At 44.0% G+C, this 22,338-nt stretch overlaps 1 protein-coding gene across 4 annotated transcripts in view; it reads left to right on the forward strand.

The window, feature by feature from the left end:
- Positions 1–22,338, forward strand: part of MAGI2 (membrane associated guanylate kinase, WW and PDZ domain containing 2) — a 598,953-nt gene that overhangs the window by 532,900 nt on the left and 43,715 nt on the right. For all 4 annotated transcript variants that reach the window (XM_088676955.1, XM_088676957.1, XM_088676954.1 and 1 more), the window contains 2 exons: positions 18,548–18,733; positions 21,817–21,973. In XM_088676955.1, coding sequence (XP_088533081.1) covers positions 18,548–18,733; positions 21,817–21,973 — 343 coding nt within the window. The remainder of the gene's footprint in view (positions 1–18,547; positions 18,734–21,816; positions 21,974–22,338) is intronic.

The raw sequence follows: 22,338 nt of genomic DNA on the forward strand, positions 1-22,338 counted from the left end.
ACTTTCGGCTGAGTGGTGCGTTCTGGAACGCGGTTTTGGGGTTTCACCTGGCGGAGGTGTGGCATCTGTCTTTGAAAACCTTATAACAGCCTTCGGACATTCGCTTTGGACGTTGTGTTCAAATTTGAACGCAATCGGTGAAGCGGTTTCGGAGTAAAGTGGATTTATATATAGATAGATATATCCTTGTGTGCTTTGGGTCAAGAGACCAATTATTACACACAGTTCTCTCTTTCTAATGTTTCCTGCCCATCATTTAGAGAGATTCTATTTGTATGGTTTTGTCTCCCGTTAGGCTGTGCTCTGAAATAATAAAGCTATCAATAAGGCATTAAGCACTGTGTACATCAAACAACCAGACTAAAAAGAGTGGATTCAATAATTTGCAGGAAATTTTAGATTCAGAATTGTGTTGGGGTATAATTGTGTTTGTTCTTCACCCCTAATACTTGTTGGGGAGAAATTCAATTCTGTTTCAATTTAATGAGAAACTACCTAAATTGCAGTTCTTCAACCAAATAATGACCAATGTCCCCACTGTGGAAGGACGTTTGGATCCAGAATTGGCCCCCACAGTCACTTACGGACCCATTGTTAAAATTGTGTTTAGGGAAGACAATCTTACTCGGCTATGAGTGATCGCCAAAGAAGAAGAAGAAGAAATAATGTGTACAAAAATGCACCTGTTGGAGAAATTGCTTGCAAAAATGTGTCTGTTACTCAAAACTGCATACAATCACACACACAAATATCAGAGGTTTTACTAAAATGCTCACAGATTTCCATGAGGATTTTTTTAAAAAAATAACTAAATCACAGACAAATGAGAAATTGAGAGAAACTGAAACTAGCATTGCCATATTTCAAAAAGTAAAAACCAAGACACCCTGAAAGTTGTTGAGTTTTTTTAGGAAACCCCAAAAGTTGTTGAGATTTTTTTTTTTTTACAAAAATGCCCAAAAAAGTGATTTTCATTTGCCTAAGATATTATAGGACAAAGCAACACCTTTTGGAAATAGCAACCCTACCCGACAAGAAAGAAAGAAAGAAAGAAAGAAAGAAAGAAAGAAAGAAAGAAAGAAAGAAAGAAAGAAAGAAACATATTGACAGTTGAACACTCCGAGTCTTCTGGCATGATAAATGTTGACACGTGCTCCTACGGGTTACCTGTGAAGAAAATAAATAAATTTTAAACAGTATTGTTGAAACAGTATTTTAAACAGTAGCCACTTCCTGGATAATCCTCAAATTTAAATTGTAACATGGGAGGTGGGTGGCCCTCAAAAGAAGCTAAACAACAATCAGATAGATATTACTGTGACTATGATCTAATTTTACTCAATATGTTTACAATGGGTTGATTTCATTGTAGAAATTTGCTGTGGGTTTTTGTTTGGTTTTTTGCAGTTCCCTTGATGTTTTGAGAAATTACTGGGGATGTTGCTGCTCACAGAGCCATTTTAAGCCTTAAGCTACTTGAATTCCAAGAGGACTAGGCTGGAAGATGCCACTGGATGCAATCAAGAGAAAGCTAAGTGAGCTTAAGTTCGGTTGAAACCAATGGGATTTAAATTCACAGTTAAGCACTTAAATCCCATTGATTTCATGGTTAACTTTCTCTGGATTGTGCCCACTGTATTTCAGCATTCACCTCCTTTCCATATAGCAGCATCTGACTGGGTCTTTGTGCAGAGGCTTTCCAGATTATTATTATTATTATTATTATTATTATTATTATTATTATTATTATTATTCAGCAGCAGCATTATTAGTTATTCCACTTTTCAAAGGACTGTCAAGAGCAAAGTGTGACTTTCTGGGTCAGCTGCCCATGGACTGCAGAAAATCGTTGTCACTGGAACATTTAAAACTGGGCCTGGCAGTTGGGAAGCAATTGGAGGTGATTAAACCCCCTCTGCACACACAAATGTATGTGTGTTCATCTTTTAAGTTAAATAACTGTGAGCAGTAGCCAATCAGAGGATTAGGCTGGCAACCAGGACTAGCCAGTTAGAAGTGAGGGCTTTAGTGATGTAATTGGCTTTTAAATCAGAGAGGGAGAAGGGGCTTTAGCAAAACTGTACCCAGTTTTCCTGGCCCTGTTGAATGCAGAGGATAATAGTCTGGATGAGCAAGCATAGCATTATGCTATAAGTGTATTATCTATATACTGTATATAAAAATGTAGGCATTGCACACGCGGAGGTTACAGCCTTTCTCCGTAACTGCTGAACTGTAATGTAACAAATTTGGCCACAACGTCCCATGCCCATCAGTGAGGGATCTGGCATTTAAAAAGCACAGCTTTCACACCTAAAATAGTGAATAAACGCAAAAAAGTGGCGCACAAATTAGATGTCACCAGCAAAAGCTCTGAAGACTCCAGCAGCATCCAATAGAAAGGCAGATTGCACGCTGTCACCAGCAAAAGCTCTGAAGGGCGGCGCCAAATAATGACATCATCAACCAAGCAACTGAAACCACCAAGGCAGCCATTACCAGATCCCTAGCCCTTGGGGGGGAGGGCGAGCGCCCAGATCGCAGGCCGCAGCACGGCCTTTGTTTTATGTAGGCCCCTAGGCCCCTGCCAGGCCGCCAGGCCCCCACTAGGCCCGGGGGGGGGAGAGGGGGAAGCGCCCGTATCGCAGGCCGCAGCACAGCCTTTGTTTTATGTAGGCCATCACACTTCTTAAAATTAAAAACATAAATAAAACTACCAAAACAAACAAACAAAAATGCTCAATCATAAGAAGACCAAAAAATAAAAACCATAAATACAAGCACAAAGTTGAAACATCCGGAAAAGCGTATTACATCAAAACACTAACCAAAAACAAGTTATGCAACCATTACCATTCAAAACACAAATGACATAAATAATCGCGCACGCCCCCCCCCCCCCAAAAAATCCACAGCAACGCGTGGCCGGGTCAGCTAGTAATATATATTGTGGGAAGAGGTACAGAATTGAACCATATGGTTTTTAGACTTGTATTGATTTTTTAAGTAATTGGTTGGTATTCGATTAAGTTTTACTCAGAGGAGATCTATTAAAATTAATGAGCACATGAAGCGGATCCCACCACTACTACCAATTGTGGCAGATCCCATGGCTAACACCAATTTAAGGCTTTCAGACAAGACCTACCTGGAGATGCCAGGGATTGAACTTGGGACCTTTGGCAGACAGACTGCACTGTGCAACTGAGCTATGGCCCACCTCATATGAGATGCCAGGAAGGAGATGTTGCATTGCTTTCACAGTAGACTAAAATAGCATCATAGCAACTTGCTTTTAAATTCTGTTACTGCAAATACTATTGTCATTTAATGTATGCTTGTTATATTTGCAAAATAAAAAATGTTAAAATTAGATTGTTAGCCGCTTTGAGACTCCTTCAGGTAGTGATAAAGCGGGATATCAAATCCAAACTCCTCCTCTTCTTCTTATGTAGCATTTCAGTGTTGCACAGCCCTATAGAGAGTAATATAAGCAAAAAAAAAACCCAGTAGGTCCCTGAGCCCTGGGAACTGATCATTTATTGGACAGCCAACGCTGTTGACATTTTCACAAGCAAGCTTTCAGAGCAACCAGCCAACCAGCCATTCTTTTTTACCCTACATGGTGTGCCATAGCATTAAACAAAGGAGGCGAAGAATAAATATTTAAATATGTTCAGTAAAAATGTTAATGTATTCACTGCAAGCCAGCCCGGGGGGGGGGGATTCATTGAAAATACAGGTATGGAAAGAGAATTGTCTGTAATGTCAGGTAGGCATTGTCCCCCTGGTCTTAGGATTTCAAATAGAGTCCTGCAGTTTTATTTGCAATTGTTAGAGCTGCCATGAATAAGTACAGCCCAAGAAATACCCATATAGGAGGTAACCTTTGGGACCGAACAGTAAGCAAGATTAGTTTGCTTAGAAAGGTTTTATCAGCACCAACTTTCTCCTTACATTATTGGAATTTTGTAGGCCTGGGCATTGGAAACAAAGTGATGTGCTGAGGGGATTTGAACTGGGAGATGCCTGGTTCTTTTCATCCCCATGGGAACTTGCCAGAGGAGGGAGATAGGAGTTGCATTTCAGTGCAGCCACTGCAGCCAGAGGAGCAATTGGCTTCGGCCTGATCCCATAAAGCATCTGACTCTGGCCTTGGCTCCTCCATCTAAGCAACTCACTCAGGCATTGTTCCAGGCTACCAGTCCCCGTTTACTCCTTAGCCTCTTCCCTGGCTTGACTACCTGCCCAGTTGGTAGTCTCCAGCCTGTCTCCAGATCCTGAGCCTTGACAAGTCCGGAGGGTCTGCCTCCCTCTCTAATTTCTTACTGGCACCAAGTCCAGTCACAGAAATGCTTGATAATTTAAGAAGGTAGGTGTGACAGCCATGAGGAAAGTAGGTGAGCCAGAGCAGGTCTACTTCAATGGCCAGCCCATTATGGGGAGCAGGCAAGATAGAAGAGCATATTATCTATCAGAAAAAGTAATGTGGCATTCCCTGTCCTCTTGAGCTGTCCTCAAGTGGCCACTGTGTCCAGTCCTCAGTTATCACACTGGGTGTAGACTTCTCTCAGAGTGCTTGCTGCCACCACCTACTAAGAACATAAGATAAGCCTGCTGGATCAGGCCAATAGCCTATCTAGTCCAGCATCCTGTTTTCACAGTGGCTAGATAGATGCTTGTAAGAAGCCTGTAAGCTAGGCATGAGCGTAGCGGCACTCTGCCCACCTGCAACTCCCAGAAATGGGCATTCAGAGGCATACTCAGTGGAGGTTGAACACTGTCGCCATGGCTAGTAGCCATTGATAGCCCTGTCCTCCATGAAATGGCCTAGCCCTCTTTTAAAGTCTTACCATTTGGTGGTCATCATTGCCTACTGTGGGAGCATGTTCCATAGTTTAACTTTGCACAATGTGAAGAAGTGCCTCCTTTTCGCCTTCCCAAATATTGCAGACTTAGAGAAAGCAGTAGGACTCTCCTTTTACATCCTCACTCAAGCACATCGACACCAAATATGTGGGATGAGATAAACAGAAGCAGCTGCAGGCCTGGCCTCCCAGCAGCCAACATTGCTGCTACGTATCGGGATGATGTGGGGATGGGGCTCAGTAGCAGTGAGGCTGGGGCAGCGCCAGTGGTGCAGCACTAGTCTGGCCTCGCTGCTGCCTTGCCCCAGACCTGCCCTGTCCTTGTACACAGCACAAACAAACACACAGAGGCTCCCTGGTGGCCACTCCTGCCTTGGAATCCATCAAGGCCAGAACCCAGAGAGTTAAACAGAAACATGGATTTAATTAAGGAACAGAACATTCAGAACAAGTAATATTTCTCTACAGAGTTCTTTCACTTCCTAGTTTCCTGATTAAACATCACTGTCTATCTTAAAGTGTCATAACAGCTATCCTAACTCTATTAAATACCATCTCCTGTTCCCCTCAGTCTCTCTCGTCTGTCACAGCCAGCCTCCACTCTGTCATTCTCCAGTAGACACGATCAGTCACTCAACTCTAACTCTGCCCAGCTATCCATTCCACTCCACTAATGTCAGTCATTCTTCCACTACCTCGTCAATCACAAGAAGCAATCCCAGGGCCTCCGCCTCCAAAACAAATCCTCCCAGAGCATAGGCACCTTCCAGCCATGCCTTTCCCAGATGCATAGCGAATGGGAAAGGCATGGCTTTCATGAGAGCTGTGGGGCCTAGCTCACCTGTTTCCTGCCACTGATTTGATATGGGTTATATATTTAATGAGGGACCCAGGTGGCGCTGTGGGATAAACCACAGAGTCTAGGGCTTGCTGATCAGAAGGTTGGCGGTTCAAATCCCTGCAACGGGGTGAGCTCCCATTGCTCGGTCCCAGCTCCTGCCCACCTAGCGGTTCGAAAGCACATCAAAGTGCAAGTAGATAAATAGGTACCGCTCTGGCGGGAAGGTAAACGGCATTTCCGTGCGCTGCTCTGGTTCGCCAGAAACGGCTTAGTCATGCTGGCCACATGTCCCGGAAGCTGTCTGCGGACAAACGCTGGCTCCCTCGGCCTATAGAGCGAGATGAGCGCTGCAACCCCAGAGTCGGACACGACTGGACCTGATGGTCAGGGGCCCCTTTACCTTTACCTATATATTTAAAATAGTTACCCAATACCTCTGCACTCTCAAGAGAGCCCTCAGGGCAGTTTGCAACAAATACCTTAACACAGTAAGAACCAAGAGCAGGAAAATCTTAAAGGGTATACATAGAAGCATCATCAAAAGAAGAGTATTAAAGCATCATTTACAAATCCTTAGAAGCTTCTTGAAATAAAAATGCTTCTCTCCACTAAAAACTGTTAAAGATAGTCACACTTCCTTCATAGAAGTGTTTGATAACTGGGCTGCTTCTACCCCAAAAGCCTTGTCCAACATGCCCAATATGGCAGCAGAACAGAGAGCACTGCTTCAGGTGATAACTGCAGCTGGCAGGCAGGTTCATGTGAGAGGAAGCAGTCCTTCAGGTGTTCTGGTCCCTGCCTGTTTAGAACAGGGTTGGGGAACCTCAGGCCCGAGAGTCAAATGCTTCCCTCCAAGTCTGACCCTCAGAAATCTCCTTTGGACACACTTCCTCTCCCCAGGTCATATCCCTTGGCACCCCTACTGCATAGTATCCTTGAAATGTGAAGTGGCTGAAATGTGTCCTTGAATGCTGATCATGTATTTTGGTGGCCTGGATGGAGGATATCAAGGAGACTGTGCAGAAGCTAGTCCACTGTACAAACTGGCATTCGTTGCTCTGTCTGCTTTTGCCTCTGGCATGTGACCCTCATTAGGTTGCCCAAAATAGAATGCTGGGCTGAAAACAATCGGTGGGGCAGTCCAGGCAGGGCAACATTGCTCTCTCGGCTTCCCAATGTTGCATGCAGGCCCGGCTCTAAGTGTATTCCCGGTGGCGCAGGGCGCCAGGACGCCAGGCCGGCAGGGGAGGGCGCTGCGAGGGCGGGGGCGGCGGAGTGATCTCCGCGCCTCAGCGCCAGGGCGCCCGACCTGCTTGAGACGGCCCTGGCCGCATGTCACTACCAAGAGGTACAAGGCACCAAGGAGTTTAGTGCAGTGTGAGCACAGCAACGGGCACTTCAAATTGGCTCTGCTACGGCACCTGAGAACTCCTCACCTCTCCAAAAAGGTCCTGCATGTACACAAATAACCCTTACACTGGTTTTAACCCTTGAGTGAGGGATATACGGTTACGGGACAGTTTTCATCCTCACTTCCTCATATCTAGCATAGCTTTAACAATGTTTCAATGGAAGTATAACAGGGCCGGCCCACCCATGAGGCAAACTGAGGCAGCTGTTTTGGGTGGTGGAATCCTGCAGGGTGCCTCTGGAGAAGCAAAGAGAAGAAGCAGCCGCTTCCGCCAAGATCTTGCAGAGATCTTATGAGATCTTGTGAGAGTTCGGTGAAATCTCACAGGAAGCCTGACCCCTGGCAAGCAAGGCTTTGGCAGTTGTAGGGAGGCAGCACCTTCCCATTTCATCTCAGGCGGCAAAACGGGACAGGCTGCCCGGCCTGAACTATGGCATAAAGCCTTTATTCAAGGAACATAAGGTCCACAGGAAGGGAACGCCAGGCAGTATTTTCTCACATCATCTTCTTCTGATAGCTGTGTTTGTCGCATCTTCTGGCTGCCCCACAACTCCTGGAGTTTCACTGGTGAGGAGACATGAGGAGAAGGCCGCAGGAGCGATTGATAGTTGGTGTTAGATGGCAAAAAGGCACCTGAAGGGAAACAAGCTAACCATACTGAGTTATGTGTTATACCTCCCAATTAAATCATGGCATGCTGGGAGTTAAAGCTGAATTAAAGCTCTCGCACCTATGGAGAATTCTGGGCACAATAAATATTCATGTGATCAGCTGTGTAACATATTGGAAAGGACAGCTGGCTCAGGAGGGTTTGTGGGCTTAGTTTTCTATCCATTTCTGTTTACATTACAAAACTATTGTAAGAAGTTATTATCTGCCAGAGGTTAGAGTAGATACAATACAGGTTTGGATTCCCCAAAACACACACACACACACACACCCCTGATCGCATCTGACATTTACCCAGTGTACAAAAAGAAATGTGAGAAAACAGGCAAGTGACTTTTTACAAAATACAATCTCTCAGCTGTTAGGGGAAATACCTACAGAACAGATGAAAAGACACCATACTTGTAAAAGTGAGAAACATTATTTGTCACTGACACCAGCTTGTAACGATCAGCGCTTTCTGGGGGCATGCTGTGATATTAGCTGGAGCTCAGTATGAGTTTAGTGATTTTCTGTCAAGAGAAATAATTTTTGTTTTAAAAAGAAGAAGAAACAGAAAGGTACAGTGTTTTCTTCAGCACCCAGTGTTTCTTCTAACTCTCTGCATGCAAATTTGGAGGGAAACAAGAGTATATTAATAACTCAGCATTTTTTTATATTGTAATATTTTGCTTTTATTTTCCTGTAATTCCCTTCAATAAAACCATGCAATGGTTTTGGGGTGAGGGTTAGAATAGCACATTAAAACCTTGGGAGATTTTCATCCCATGATGTAAAGCACTGAGAGGGTGATCTACCCCTTCAGTGGAGGACACAGCTCTGTGCAAATATCCCTTGGTCCTTATGGAGCTCCACAAAAGTGGCCTTCATAAGGAGGAAGCTTCAAAAGATCATTGGATTGAAGCGCCATGTCATGGTCTGAGGGCATGTGATGCGGCCATCTTGCTGGTGCTAAGCAGCTCTGGGCCTGGTCAGTGTCTACATGGGAGAGATTGTCTGCGAATCCTATGTATGGTCCTTTCAGTTCCATGATGGAAGTTGGGTAACCTATATAGATGAAATTATATACATAGACATAGATATGTATTATGTCTTTGTGTATGTGGTACATATCTATATCAATAGGTAGATGATAGATAGATAGATATCTTCACACCAAATATATGTAATTAGCTGCAGCATAAAATAGGATATTCCACTTTTTCTGTTATTGAAGAATAGGTAGTAACATTTTGCCTGATTTTCCTCATTTCAAAACTGCCTTTTGTTCTGGCTTGATTCCAGTCCAGCAAGCCCCTTTGGACATACAGAAGGGCATCACTTTACCAATTGGTTTTTCCCATGCCCTGCCTCGTTCTGTACGTTATTTACTTCAGAAATTGCTTCTGAAGCTCTTCTGAATTTCAGAAGCCGCTTGAGACGCAGTGTGGGGTGGCAGGGAATGAAAGGATTAGAGCAGGCATCCCCAAACTTCGGCCCTCCAGAAGTTTTGGACTACAATTCCCATCATCCCTGACCACTGGTCCTCTTAGCTAGGGATCATGGGAGTTGTAGGCCAAAACATCTGGAGGGCCACAGTTTGGGGATGCCTGGATTAGAGTCTTTTGGGGTCTGCATAACTGACTACAAGCTCCTTTTGATTGGAGACCACACCTGGAAATGGCAGCTCATACAATAGGCAGCTAAAGGTCTCTAAGTCTGTAATGGTTTGTAGAACTGTGGGAGACATGATTATTAATTATATTAAAGAGAGGTTCATTAGCATTATGGTAATTAATATATGCACTGACTGTTAGTATTTGAGGCTGCAAGTGTTCCTCCCATTCCAAGTGTGAAAGGATGCACATGGCAGGGAAGAGAGTAGGCGGAACCTTCCTCCATGGTATGGTTCCCCCCCCCCCCAATGCAGGGAATTTGTTTAAAAATGTGCTGTGCATTTTTGAAATGGGAATAAATAGGAATAAACAAATGACAATGTAAATGGCACTGAATCTACAGTTAAACATGCAGAAGTCCCCTACTCTTATGGTAGTTTCTTTTAAAGCCAAAAGCAGCCTGGGGTGGTAGGGAAGGGCTTGCTTACCATAATCCTTTCCCATCCAGCCATTTTACTGCTCAGAATTCCTTTCCTTAGCTTTTTCTGCCCTTACAAGAATAGCTGCGGCTACCATGATCTTTTCTCTGGCAGAGTGAAAAGCAGCTGGGAGGTGGGGATATTGACTGGAAAAATTGCCAGAGGAGAAAGAATGAAACTGCCCTTCCTGCCCCCTGTAAATCTATTCCTGCTGATCCCTCTGCTCAATACTGCAAATCTCTGAGGCTGCTTTTAGTTTGGGTTTGGGGTTTCTTTAACAATCCAGGGGAACTACCGTATACATGTGGCTGTATGCCATACATAGTTTGTGCCAGAGTGACAGCAATAGCCTAGTTACAGCGTGCAGATGCAGGAAATAGAAAAGGAGGGGGGAACAACAGGAAATAAAAGGGGTTGGAAGATACATTGCAAAAAGTGGTTTTTTAATAAAAAGAAGCTGCAGCAAAGAACCATATAATTTTTGCAGTTAATGGATGGATGAATTGGCCATCTAAAAATGCAGAGCATGAAACAATAGTTTTACAAAAACCAGTAACGGGGGTATTTCATTCATCTTAAAACAGATGCAAGGAAATGTTAACATGGTGGTGTTGACAAACAAGTGATTTCTCCCATGTGCATTTGAAAGGTGATCAAAACCAGTTCTGTACCAATGCCTAGGGTTGCCATGTTTAAAAAAGTAAAAACCAGGACATCCTGTTTGTTTGTTTTTAGGGGAACCATCCAGATATATGGCAGCCCTTAGCAATGCCTCCATACAAATTTCCATTGACTCTTAGAACTCATTAGCACAACCTTTGGATCTGCACATTTGAATGGCCCAGGATGAATTATAAAGCTTGTGGGATAATACTCATTTGCTGCTGCTGGGCTGAACACTGCACTTCATTATGTGACTGTAACTGCCTCTTAAAAATTGGAAATAGCCAATCCAAACAGTACTCAATACATGCCCAACTATAGTGGTCAGGTTTTCCCCAGCCTCTAGAGTTCACAATAGTACAGGACAAAGGGAGCCTTGGCTGACTAAACTCTGTGGCTACTACAGGCTATTTTGCCTGTCCAGTAAATCTGTTTAAACTTAGATTCTAGAATTAATAAATCAATAGGTGTTTTTTTAGAGTTTACATATTGTTGTTTTATTTTAAATTGAATAATTTGCAAGTATCCAGACTGTCTTGAATTTCCTTAAGTGTGTCTGTAGAGCAGAGCATTAAATCAAATTACAATTTGCTTAATTAAAAGGGCTTCAAATACTAAAGCACTAGAAATTAATGAGAAGGAATTAATTCTGTACTAAAAGCCATGCATCGTTATTTTGTTTCTTGAAAAAAAGCCCTATGAAAGCACTTTTTGCTTGGAAAAAAACACTATAGTTCATCAGCAAGTTTCAGAAGTTGTATTCCTGATATTGGCTCAGGAAGTGTTTTAGCATGGGGTGGTGGCAGTGGTGAATTATGCTGCAAAGCCTCCAACTTGATGCTTCATTTTAAATCTAACGGTTAACACCAACAGGTTTAGATGTAAAAATGAATGGACTTAAAGCTGAAGTTCAAAATTATATTTTCTGAACTTGGGTTGAATCCAGACATTCCTTTCTTCCAGCAGAGAAGCTCTTCCTATTAGAGTAAAGGAACATTTGGATCCAGCCGCTTGTGAGGAAATCGCTACCCTAGTGAAAAAAATCTCCATTCATTTTTCCATGTTTTTGTTTGCATTCTAAAGACCAAAGGGGCAATCCTGTTCTGCCTAACAACATGAAGAGGTGCCACGTAGAAGCTAGCACGATCCTGACCTCTCCTGCAGCATTGCTGCTTTACAGGCATGCCCCGCCTATGGCTGGGAGCTTTTCAAGTCCTTCCAGGTCTCTCCTAAAAGTTGTTGGAATATTGGGGTGTAAATCACCAATATTCTTACTACTGCCACTGGCTTCGGTAAAGAAGACAGCAAACAATCGTAGGTGCTAATCTACGTTTATTCAGAGAGTGTGTGTTCAGCCATCACTCTCCAGTTCAGAAGAAAGTGAAAGTAGAAAGAGAACAAAGAACATCACATGACAGGAGATCAGGTTACAGCTTGAGCTCCTGTGTGGGAAAGTTACAGCAATCACATAAAGTAAACATTCATCCACATGCAGCATCTGTGCCACGCAGAGGATTTATGCTAACATCTCCCCTGAATCCTGAAATGGAAAAAGATGCAAATGTGAGAGCATCATTAAGAGAAGTGAACAGACAGTTGTCATAAACAAAGTAGGACTTTCCTGCTGTGGAACTCTCTGAGACTGGATTGACCAGCTTTGGCTTCCAGGGGACCAGAGCAGTTGCTCTGTTGACAGAAACAGTGTTGCGTTTGACAACCTGTTGTTGTGGCTTAGCCTGTGTGACTGCTGCCTGTTTTGGAGTTCTAAGCACAGCTAAATTTGCAATTGCTGTGTTGTCAAACTCCTGAGAATACCTCTTGGGTCCTCTTCTAATCCTCTCAGACCTGCGTGAGAGGTGCAAATCCTGTTTACTGAGATTCTCCCCCTCAGGACTTTTGGGAGAACTCTTACCAATGGTAAACAGTGGATCAAGTGCTTCTAGCACTTTTTCATCATCCGATGAAGGTCTGTTAAAAACAGCATGAGTTCCTTTGTGTATGACTGTCTCCCCTGTGTCAGAGCTACTCGGGGTAGAGCCTTCAGCAAAGGAATCATTATCACTACAACTTGTGTCAGTGTAGGAATCATCAAAATCATTGGCACCTATGGGAAATTCATCAAGAACATATGTTTCTTGTGGCGTAGGAGTGTGTTCTACCTCTTGAGTAAGAATCACTTCATTGGAAGAAGACAACATAACTCTGTATTGACCTTCCTCAAAACCCAATAGAATGCCTTGGACTGGCTTGCCCTCAAGCGAAGCCACCCACATTTTGGTTCCAAAAACCTTAGTGTTGCTCACATCAGGCTTTTGTTGGAACAGAATCTCATAAGGAGAACGCTTCTGTCCTTTAGGAACCTGTCTGAGCCACTGGTAAAGGAAAAATGAGATGCTTTCAGCCCACAGTTGTTCAGACAATCCTGAACTCAGCAGTTGCGCCTGCATGCCTGCTTCTAACTCAGTGTTAACCTTAACACATAAGCTTTTGTCCCAAGCTGCCTGGGTTTTGGCAAACTTGTGGTGAATGCCTTTGTCATCAAAAAAAGCTTGAAACTCCTGTGAAGTAAAAAGAGGAATGTCATTGGTTAACAAACATTCAATTTTACAACCATGTTTCAGTTCAACCTTAGCATGAAATTCAGAGAATTTCACAAGAGCCTGCTGAGGCTTTTGCAGAGGATAAAACCATGTATACTTAGAGAAGTGGTCAGTTATCAGAAGATAAAATTTTGCCTTGCCAAGGGACTCTGGCATAGGACCAAATACACCAGCAGAAACTATCTGGAAACAACGTGTTAGGCCTTTCTTGGTTGGTTGCTTCTGTGTCTGCTTAGGCTCCTCTGGACCTGTTAAACAATCATCAACAACAGTAAAACATGCATCACTTTTATCATTAGATAATCTGAAAAGGTTATCTTTGTCTCTGTGTCCCGTCAAAAGAACTTCTCCATCTTTAGAAATCACACAGGTGCCCCTGTGAAAACACAGCTCAAACCCCTTCTCATCAATTTGAGAAACACTGAAAAGGTTTTGCTTCAGCTCTGGAACAAGATACACATTACTGATACTCAAATTTAGAGATTTCAGAAAAATAGTTCCTTTTCCAATGGATTTCAAGGAATTGCCATCTGCCTGTGACACGATGGAGTCCAGCTTCTCAAAAGTCTGGAACAGTCTCTTGTCGTTGACCAGATGGTGCGAAGATCCCGAATCTATGATCAGATAAGACCCGTCGTCGTCTTGGTCATCAAGCTGAGTGAGCATTACAAGCATTTTGCGTGCAGTAGGGCCCTTGCTGCTGCCGCTGCTGCTGCTGCTGCCGCTACCGCCGCTGCCTCGCCCCTTAGGCCCAGAAGCCTGTTGTTGACTTCCTGAGTCCTTCTGGGGTCGTCTGCATGTCTTGGCTGTGTGCCCAGGAATATTGCATAACTGGCATCTGACCACAGTTTTAAGGGCTTGTGCAGTCTCTGCAGATACCCCAGGTGAGGGTGAGTAGCGCTCCCCGTTGGCCTCCGCCTGTGCGCGGGTCCTGTCCTCCTCATTAAGCAATGAAGCATAAATTCCTGCTGCAGTCATTTGCTGAGGGTCTTGAGCCCCCAGCTGGGCTGCAATAGCATTATAGGACTTGGGAAGGCTATTTAGCACTGTAAAGCAATAAATGTCGTCATCCAAATTGACGTTTCTGTCAACTAGCTCCTGGCGTAGTTGACGCATCTGATGCAAATGGGCTCTCAGGTCTCCTCCCTCCTTCAGACGCAAATTAATTAATCTCTGAAAGAATAATGTTGTTGATCCGGCGCGCAACCTCAGGTGCTCGTCCCGAAGATGAGTCCAAACATCATAAGCATTATCTAAGTTCCGAATATGAACCAGCTGTGATGGGTCCAAATGCAGAACTATTGTTGCCCTTGCCTGTGCGTTGCGATTCAACCACCTTTGGCCTGGCAAAACGGGCGGTGCGTTCTGAATCAACTCAATAAGTCCTTGCCGGATAAGAACACATTCCATTTTAACACTCCACGTTGCATAATTTGAGTCATTTAACAAAGGACACAAACTCTTGGGTGTTTGATCTGAATCCCCGGCTTTAGCCATCTTGCTTCTGTAAGCGTGCTGCTAGCTTCTGACTTCAAAGTACAAAGAAGCTGCAAATTAGGCTTTTGGCAGGCATCTGCAATTAAGCTGCCGCTTTAGAGGTTTTATTGCCGCTATAAATCAGTCCCGGTTACTCACTGCTCCGGTGATAAGGAACGCAGACTATCCGTGCTTTTCCTCCCCTGGAACGCAGGAACCGGTGACTCCCAAGCAGGCGAAATTCCTCAGGATCAGCTGCTGCAGATTGAGGCCTCCTTGCCAGTTTACGCTTTTCAGAGGTCCGAAGATCGGAACCAGAGCTCTGCCAGAACTCTGCTACCACTGTTGGAATATTGGGGTGTAAATCACCAATATTCTTACTACTGCCACTGGCTTCGGTAAAGAAGACAGCAAACAATCGTAGGTGCTAATCTACGTTTATTCAGAGAGTGTGTGTTCAGCCATCACTCTCCAGTTCAGAAGAAAGTGAAAGTAGAAAGAGAACAAAGAACATCACATGACAGGAGATCAGGTTACAGCTTGAGCTCCTGTGTGGGAAAGTTACAGCAATCACATAAAGTAAACATTCATCCACATGCAGCATCTGTGCCACGCAGAGGATTTATGCTAACAAAAGTATCAGCAGCATCACCTGCGGTCCTGGCCCACAGGCTGCTGGAATAAACAGGAGCATGCAGAGCCCTGGAGGAAAATAAGCTCCTCGATGCTGGCAGGTTAGGCATGGAAAGCCATTCTGTGGTGTGTGTGGCCTGGTTGTGAAGCAACACACTGCATAGCTAACCCTGGGTTTTCTGTTCACAAATCAGTGCTTCAGATATATGCTTGCCTCTTTGTGCATTATTTACAAGCATTCCATATTTGCTTAATTTTACCTCCTAATTTGCATTGTCCCATAAGAGGAATCGGCAGAGATCAGTCATAAGCTTTTTCACTGGACAACTTTGTGTCACACCCAGCATGACCAGCCCTGGATGGGGTTGCAATCTCTGTGAAAGAGCAGTTGTGTAGTTTGGGAGCGCTCCTTTATCAGCACACAGTACCTACTGCCAGTTCCAGATGGTTTAAATGCCTGGTAGCATCTTGTTTGGTTTATTGCAATGTGCTCTATGTGGAGCTACCCTTGGACCATAAACTATAGCAAGTGCAGGTGTAGTGGCCAGATTATTAGGTTTGTCAACCAGCTGGAATCATAATACTATGATTCTACAGGATTTGCCCTGGTTTCCAATAGGTTACCGGGTCCAACTCAGGGTGTTACTCTTCCTATCAACATTACTTAGGACCCAGGTATATGAAGGGGCCTTTCTCCCTCTTGCAACATGCTCTGGTGTTAAGGTCAGAAAAGAGGTTCTTCTTGATGTTCTTCATCATCCAGGGCTGGTACATTCTGCAGTAACATGGCAAGAAGCTTTCTTTCTGGTGCCCCCAGCCCATAAGTAAGTTCTGCTGACATCTACTGTGCTGTCTTTTTGGTGCCAGCTCAACACCTATATTTCCCTAAGATATTTTTGCAAAATATTTTATTAAAACTACCCCAGCATTTGTTGATTTCACTATTAATCTTGAAGGGCGGTATACAAATTTAATAAATAATTATAATTATAGGATTTTATCTGCACTTTTAGTACATTATTTTGATATGCACTGTGTGCTTTTAAATACAGTGGTACCTCGGGTTACAAACTTAAGTCGTTCCAGAAGTCCATTCTTAACCTGAAACCGTTCTTAACCTGAGGTGCACTTTCACTAATAGGGCCTCCTGCTGCCGCTGTGCGATTTCCGTTTTCATCCTGGAGCAAAGTTCTCAACCTGAGGTACTACTTCCGGGTTAGTGGAGTTTGTAACCCGAAGTGTTTGTAACCCAAGGTACCTGTGTGTGTGTGTGTGTGTGTGTGTGTGTTGGCAATGAGAAAGGGTGGAGTATAAATTTCCTAAACAAATAAGTAAAAAAATGTAAAGACCTTTGAATCTCTGCTCTTCCAATTGACCTTTAGTCAACTAAATGGACGGCAAAGGGAAAATGCAGAAAAGGAAGGACATTTTCTCCTGGCTAATCTTGAAAAGAAGACTTGTGACCTAATGAATGTCATGACTTCCAAAATGATGGTGGATACTTTACTTTGTTATCGGCATAAGCTCCAATAATGCTGATTTAGCTGTTGATATTTTAGACAGAAACCCAAGCACACTGAAGTGGAAGTGCATGGGCTGGGGGAGCTGTATGCTGCAGCTGCTTACAAAGCACAGTGAGACCGTCTAGACATTTCCCAGTGGAGCCCATTTTGCCTACATGCAAACATTAGTTTACTTCCTTGTACCTGCTATCTTGTATCGACTGCCGTCTTAGGTTAACTGTGCATACCGTGTTTCCCCTTTTTTAAGACACCGTCTTATAACTTTTTTCCCTCAAAAAAACACACAGTGGCTTATTTTCAGGGGGTGTCTTTTTTTTTTAAAAAAGTGCTGGTACAACTGGGACCCACTGGCTCAGGACGCTCAGTGCTCTCTTCTGCGCGCTGCTGGGCGCGTTGTTGGCGCTGCCAGTTCCGAGTGCCTGCAGGGTGGGGTGGGGGTGGCAGTGCTTTAAACCCCCAACCCTGTAGAAAGCAATGGAAGTTATGGACCGTAACAATCCTTAAGAGGCGCAGGTCTTAAAAAACCCCTGGTATCACCCTTGAAGCACAGCCTTCCAAAGTCAGGGGGGAAGAGGTCTGTTTAGACAAAGGAAAGGATCGGGGGTGATTCTGCGCCCTGGGACCCACAGAACTACTTTAAAAATCCCAACCTGGGGGGGGGGGGTCAAATAGTGAAGCCCCATAGCCCTGTAGCAACAGAAGGCATATTCTGAAGCACCCGAGCTGTTCGGTTCCATAAAAAATCCAGGAATTGTAAAATTAACAACAATAATGGGGGGGCACTCTATCCAAAGAGTTAAGAAGGAATGGGAAAGTGTTGAGTTATATATGGAAAAATATGGAAAGGAAAGTTAGTTAAAGATAAAAAATAAATAATTATCGCAAGGGAAAAAATAACATCATAAAGGGTAATAATATTAAATATAAAATAGACAACACAACAGAAAAAGCAAGTATATGACTAAATGAGATCGCACAGGAGTGAGGGAAGTGGGGAGAAAGGGAGGGGGGTAAGGAAAGGAAGGAGGCAATGGTTGGAGGAGGGTATAGGGGGATGAATTAAAGGAAAATTAAAACTGAGAAGCGCATGGTTTTTGTTTTTTAAAGATGCAAAGGCTTGCAATCAGCCAAAGTATAGAGCCCAACTTCCAGGAGACTGCGATCTACTTGCGGATTTATAAACTGGAGGTGATCTACCCCCGTTTTATTGGTGTTCAGGTCAGAGTTGTTTTTAGAGAGAGGAAATATCCCATTTTTGAGGTTAAAGTAAAAGTTCCTGACCTTTTTTTTATAATGAGGAAATGCTGCTAAAACTCCGTTCTTCATTCCACGAAGGGGAGAGGGGGCGGGGCCGGGTGCTCAAAGACAAAAGAAATGGAAAAGGAGATAGCGATCAAATGCAGCCTCCTGGGGATCGATGCAGCCGCCGGGAGAGGCAGGGGCTGCAGCCGAGTGCTGCTTCGCAAACAAACGGGGGAAAGTGCTTAGAACCCAGAGAATCCAGCTGAAAAACACGAAGCAGCAACAGCAATTGCACACACACCATCCCAAGCCAGCACAGTAACCAAGTCCCAAAAGCAAGAAAGGACTCAGCAAACACTGCTGCGGCCGGCGTTGCTGCTGCTGACTCGGGGAGCTTCAGTGCTCTCTTCCGCACAGCGCCTATCACTATGGCTTATTTTCCGGGTACGGTTTATATTTCTCAAATGCTTAGAAATGCTGCTATGGCTTATTTTATGACTACGCCTTAAAAAGGGGGAAACACGGTATATTTCCTTTTCTTTTCTAGCTGTACCCCATAAAATAGGCCGGATAATTGATGGAAGCCCTGCTGATCGCTGCGCAAAGCTCAAAGTCGGAGACCGGATCTTAGCTGTGAATGGCCAGTCTATTATTAACATGCCTCATGCAGATATTGTGAAGCTAATTAAAGATGCTGGTCTTAGTGTAACTCTTCGCATCATTCCTCAGGAGGGTAAGTAATTGACCCTTAAAACCCTGGAGGGAAATAGAAGTAGCAACCAATTAATCTGAACTGCACCCCTGGGAAAGTGAGGGAGTTTTTATATGTGCAGCCAGTGCATGGCATTATATAAATGTTACTGTTGGATCCCCGCAGACCTTGCTAGAAGAGAATCTGAGCCCTTCAAAAACACTTCAAATGGCAAAAGTATATTTGAACCACCAGGAGAGGCCTTGATGAAGCACTGCAGGGCCTGCTCCTTTGCCTCCTGGGAGAACTAACGTTATACAGCAGTTGGAAATAATCGCTAGCGTCCCCTGTTCCATTTTCACCCCACTTTACATAATTGCAACTCCACTGACGTCAGCTTTCCTTGGGTTTTTTCTCCTCCCAGTTGTGCAACTGAGAACAGATTCAAAACCACAGGAGCACTAACAGGACGGCTCTTCAGCATAAGGAACTTGTCCTTCCAATGGTTTTGTACCTTGTGTACTCACAGAGGGGGTGTTAAATTCTGCCCAAAATATGTGGAGAGCATTCTGATCTAATGGTGGTAATTTTGCTCATACCTTATTGCCTGGAAAGGCATGAATTCATCCTCCTTCCCCACTGGAAGCAATATAAGATACAGATTTCCCCCCTCTCAGTTTATCAGTTCGTCTCTTGTCACTGGATAAAAATGTTTTAAAAATATAATAATTTTCACCATTTGATTAACTTAAACAGGCTGGATCCAAACTAAGTTAGTTGCACATTTACCACTGAAATCAATGTGAAAAATTCATAATGTTCCATTAAATTAAATGAAAATCAAGTTTGACTAACTTCATCTGGATCAAACCCAATGATAGCAAGACCAGCACTACCATTAGGCAAGCTGAATGGCCCTCCTTGGTCAGAAGGTTAATGGGCCGCTAGCAAATGATTGGTCATTTTCATTTATTATATTTTTACCATTATGAGGCGCTCTCTGGATTTTTTTGCCTCTAGTACAACAATGTCTCTGGCTGTCCCCACTGATAAATCACAGTACTCTGTTGTTGTTTTTCTTCTATAAGAAAACTTACCTTTCAAGAAGGCTGGGGGCGCTTTGGGGGGTGGGGCTTGGCCCATCATGCGAAGGGGCATTGCTCAGTGGTCCCAGGTTCAATACCTGGAATTCTCCAGGTAAGGCTGCAAAGTTTTTCTGCCTAAAACCCTGGAGAGCTGCTATTAGTCAGTGTAGACTAAGCTAGGTGGCCCAGTGATCTGACCTGATATAAGGCATCTTCCCGTGTCATTTGCAACCCAGTTTGCTGCTCCCCTCCCCAGTTCCCAAATTTTGGTACTGATAGCTAGCAGTGGGTGGCTGGACAGCAGCACTTACCTGATGTCCCAGCACTGGCATTGCTGCAGTGCCCCAAGAGAGGGAGGGGCAAGGAGGTGACGAGGTTGGCATAGTGCAAGCACATTGGCAGGAACACCGGATTGGCTCTAGCTGTGTGTTTGCACCACACGGACCTCTCCCTCTTGTTATGCCTCAGCAACACCTGGTGCTGCTGCTATGGGCTTATGCAGAGATAAATATGGTTGCAGAATATGCAAGACAGATTGGAGAAAAACAGGTTTCTTTCTGACCATCTCTGCCCACAGAGCAATCAACATTTGGCATGAGAATTGTGTTCTTAGATGTACAGGGCAAGGAGATGAGTTCTGTTTCATTAAGTAGTCTGTGTAGCTTTACATCCCAGTAACACAATACTAAAAGACTAGAGATGTTGAATACATAAGTTGTGTGATTCTGTAGCAGTCTGTGTTGCTGGGTGGATAACTTCTTTGCTTCCTGGAGATACTTTCCCTATTGGAAGTGCTACAGTATGAAAAAGAACACTATATCATATACACATTTACAAATATTTGTTAATATCTTGTGCACCTAAGAGGGGCTGACCTTGTTTGGCAGTGGCAAATGTTTAGCTGAGTTCAAGGGCAGGTGATGTAGCCTACATAGTTTTGCTTTCCTGCCTGTCTCATTTGTCTAAATGTGTACTGCCCAACAGATTCAAAATGAGTAATAGCAATTGTACATTAATAGCTGGCTAGATATTTAAGTGCTTAGAAGTTAAACAGAGAATGGAGAATAGGAGAAGGAAAGCCTAAGAAAGCTGCATAGAATATTGTGGAGCCTTAGAAGACTGACAAAAAATTACTGTGAGCTAAGAAAAAGCAGGTTTTTTCTGAAGATGTCTCTATTAACCCTACTCTCCTCCATTCATTCAAATGAATTAGTTCTATTCTGGTGCAAATCCTTCATCCTCTTCTTGCTGAGTAGATTAGGCTGCAATCCTGTGCACACTTCCTCATGCACATGAACCCTGTGGGAAGTCTGTGATTGGTCTGTTAGTCATTCAAAACAGATCTTGAACATAAATTTGGGGAAGGTATTATCTGCAGCCAAATGGTTTTTAATCCAAGCAATATGAAGAAGTGTGCATGCACACGAAAGCTCATACCAAAATAAAAAACTTAGTTGGTCTTTAAGGTGCTGCTGGAAGGATTTTTATTTATTTTGTTTCTCTCTTCCAGTTCCCTTTCTTCTCACTGTCATCTTCATCTCCTTCTTACATCATGCTTCACAGGTCCAGGGGTCCAGATTTGAAACCTTGCATGAGCACGATATTATCTATGAAAATCTTCCCTCTGATACTGTTGTGCTCACGTTTTAGACGTGTGGGCCTAAGCCATCTAAAGTTTCAACTGCAGAGCTGTAGTGAGCTGCTATGGGCTCTCATTTTCTCTCTTTTTCTCAAAATGGAACCTTTCCCTCTTTCTCTCTGCCCTTGGAAGGAACCCTGAGAAATGAGATGTGTATGTCAATTCCAACTGGGTTTTGAATAACACGCATGCCAGCCAGAGCAGGATGAGATTTCAAACACAATCAGATGGAGCTCTCTAAGTTCAGGTGTCTTAAAATCTAATTACAAGCCATGATAATACAAGCAACAGAAAATAAATTGTCTGAGATGGGGTATGACACACCAATGATTGCCTCCCTTTGCCCTTTACTAAATGCCATGCAGTGACAGCTCTCTAATCACCAGTGTTCCGTTATGCAGAGCTGAACAGCCCAGCTTCCGCACCCAGCTCAGAAAAGCAGAGCCCCATGGCACAGCAGCACAGCCCCATGGCTCAGCAAAGCCCCCTATCCCAGCAGAGCCCCGTAACGCAGCCGGCGCCTCCCCAGCCCCTCCAGCCCCAAGGACACGAAAACAGGTAAGGAAAGAGCAGGTGATCCAGCATTCTGCTTTCTCCAGGTATACAATGAAAGACTGTGATTCCCTAATGGTGGGTTTGGGAGACCCTTTGGGGGAAGTGAAGGGGGCAGCTCAGCTGTAGTCAACATTTTTGGCTCAGATCGGAATAGCCCTCCCACAAACAGAAGGGCTCTTTCTGTTCGCAGAAAGGACCGTGATCAGGAGAGGCTCCCACTCATGGAAGGAGAAGGGAGGCAGTTCCCTCCAAGTCTCCTCTTCTGGTTCACTCCCCACTTTGTTCCAGAGCATATTTTTAAGGAACAGAAGGCGCTACAGGGAGTAAAGTCAGGGAAGTACCTCCCCAACTCTTTCTGTGAGAGGGAC

This window comes from Zootoca vivipara, chromosome 9 (genome assembly GCF_965207765.1).
Source record: "Zootoca vivipara chromosome 9, rZooViv2.hap1.1, whole genome shotgun sequence".
NCBI lineage: Eukaryota > Metazoa > Chordata > Lepidosauria > Squamata > Lacertidae > Zootoca > Zootoca vivipara.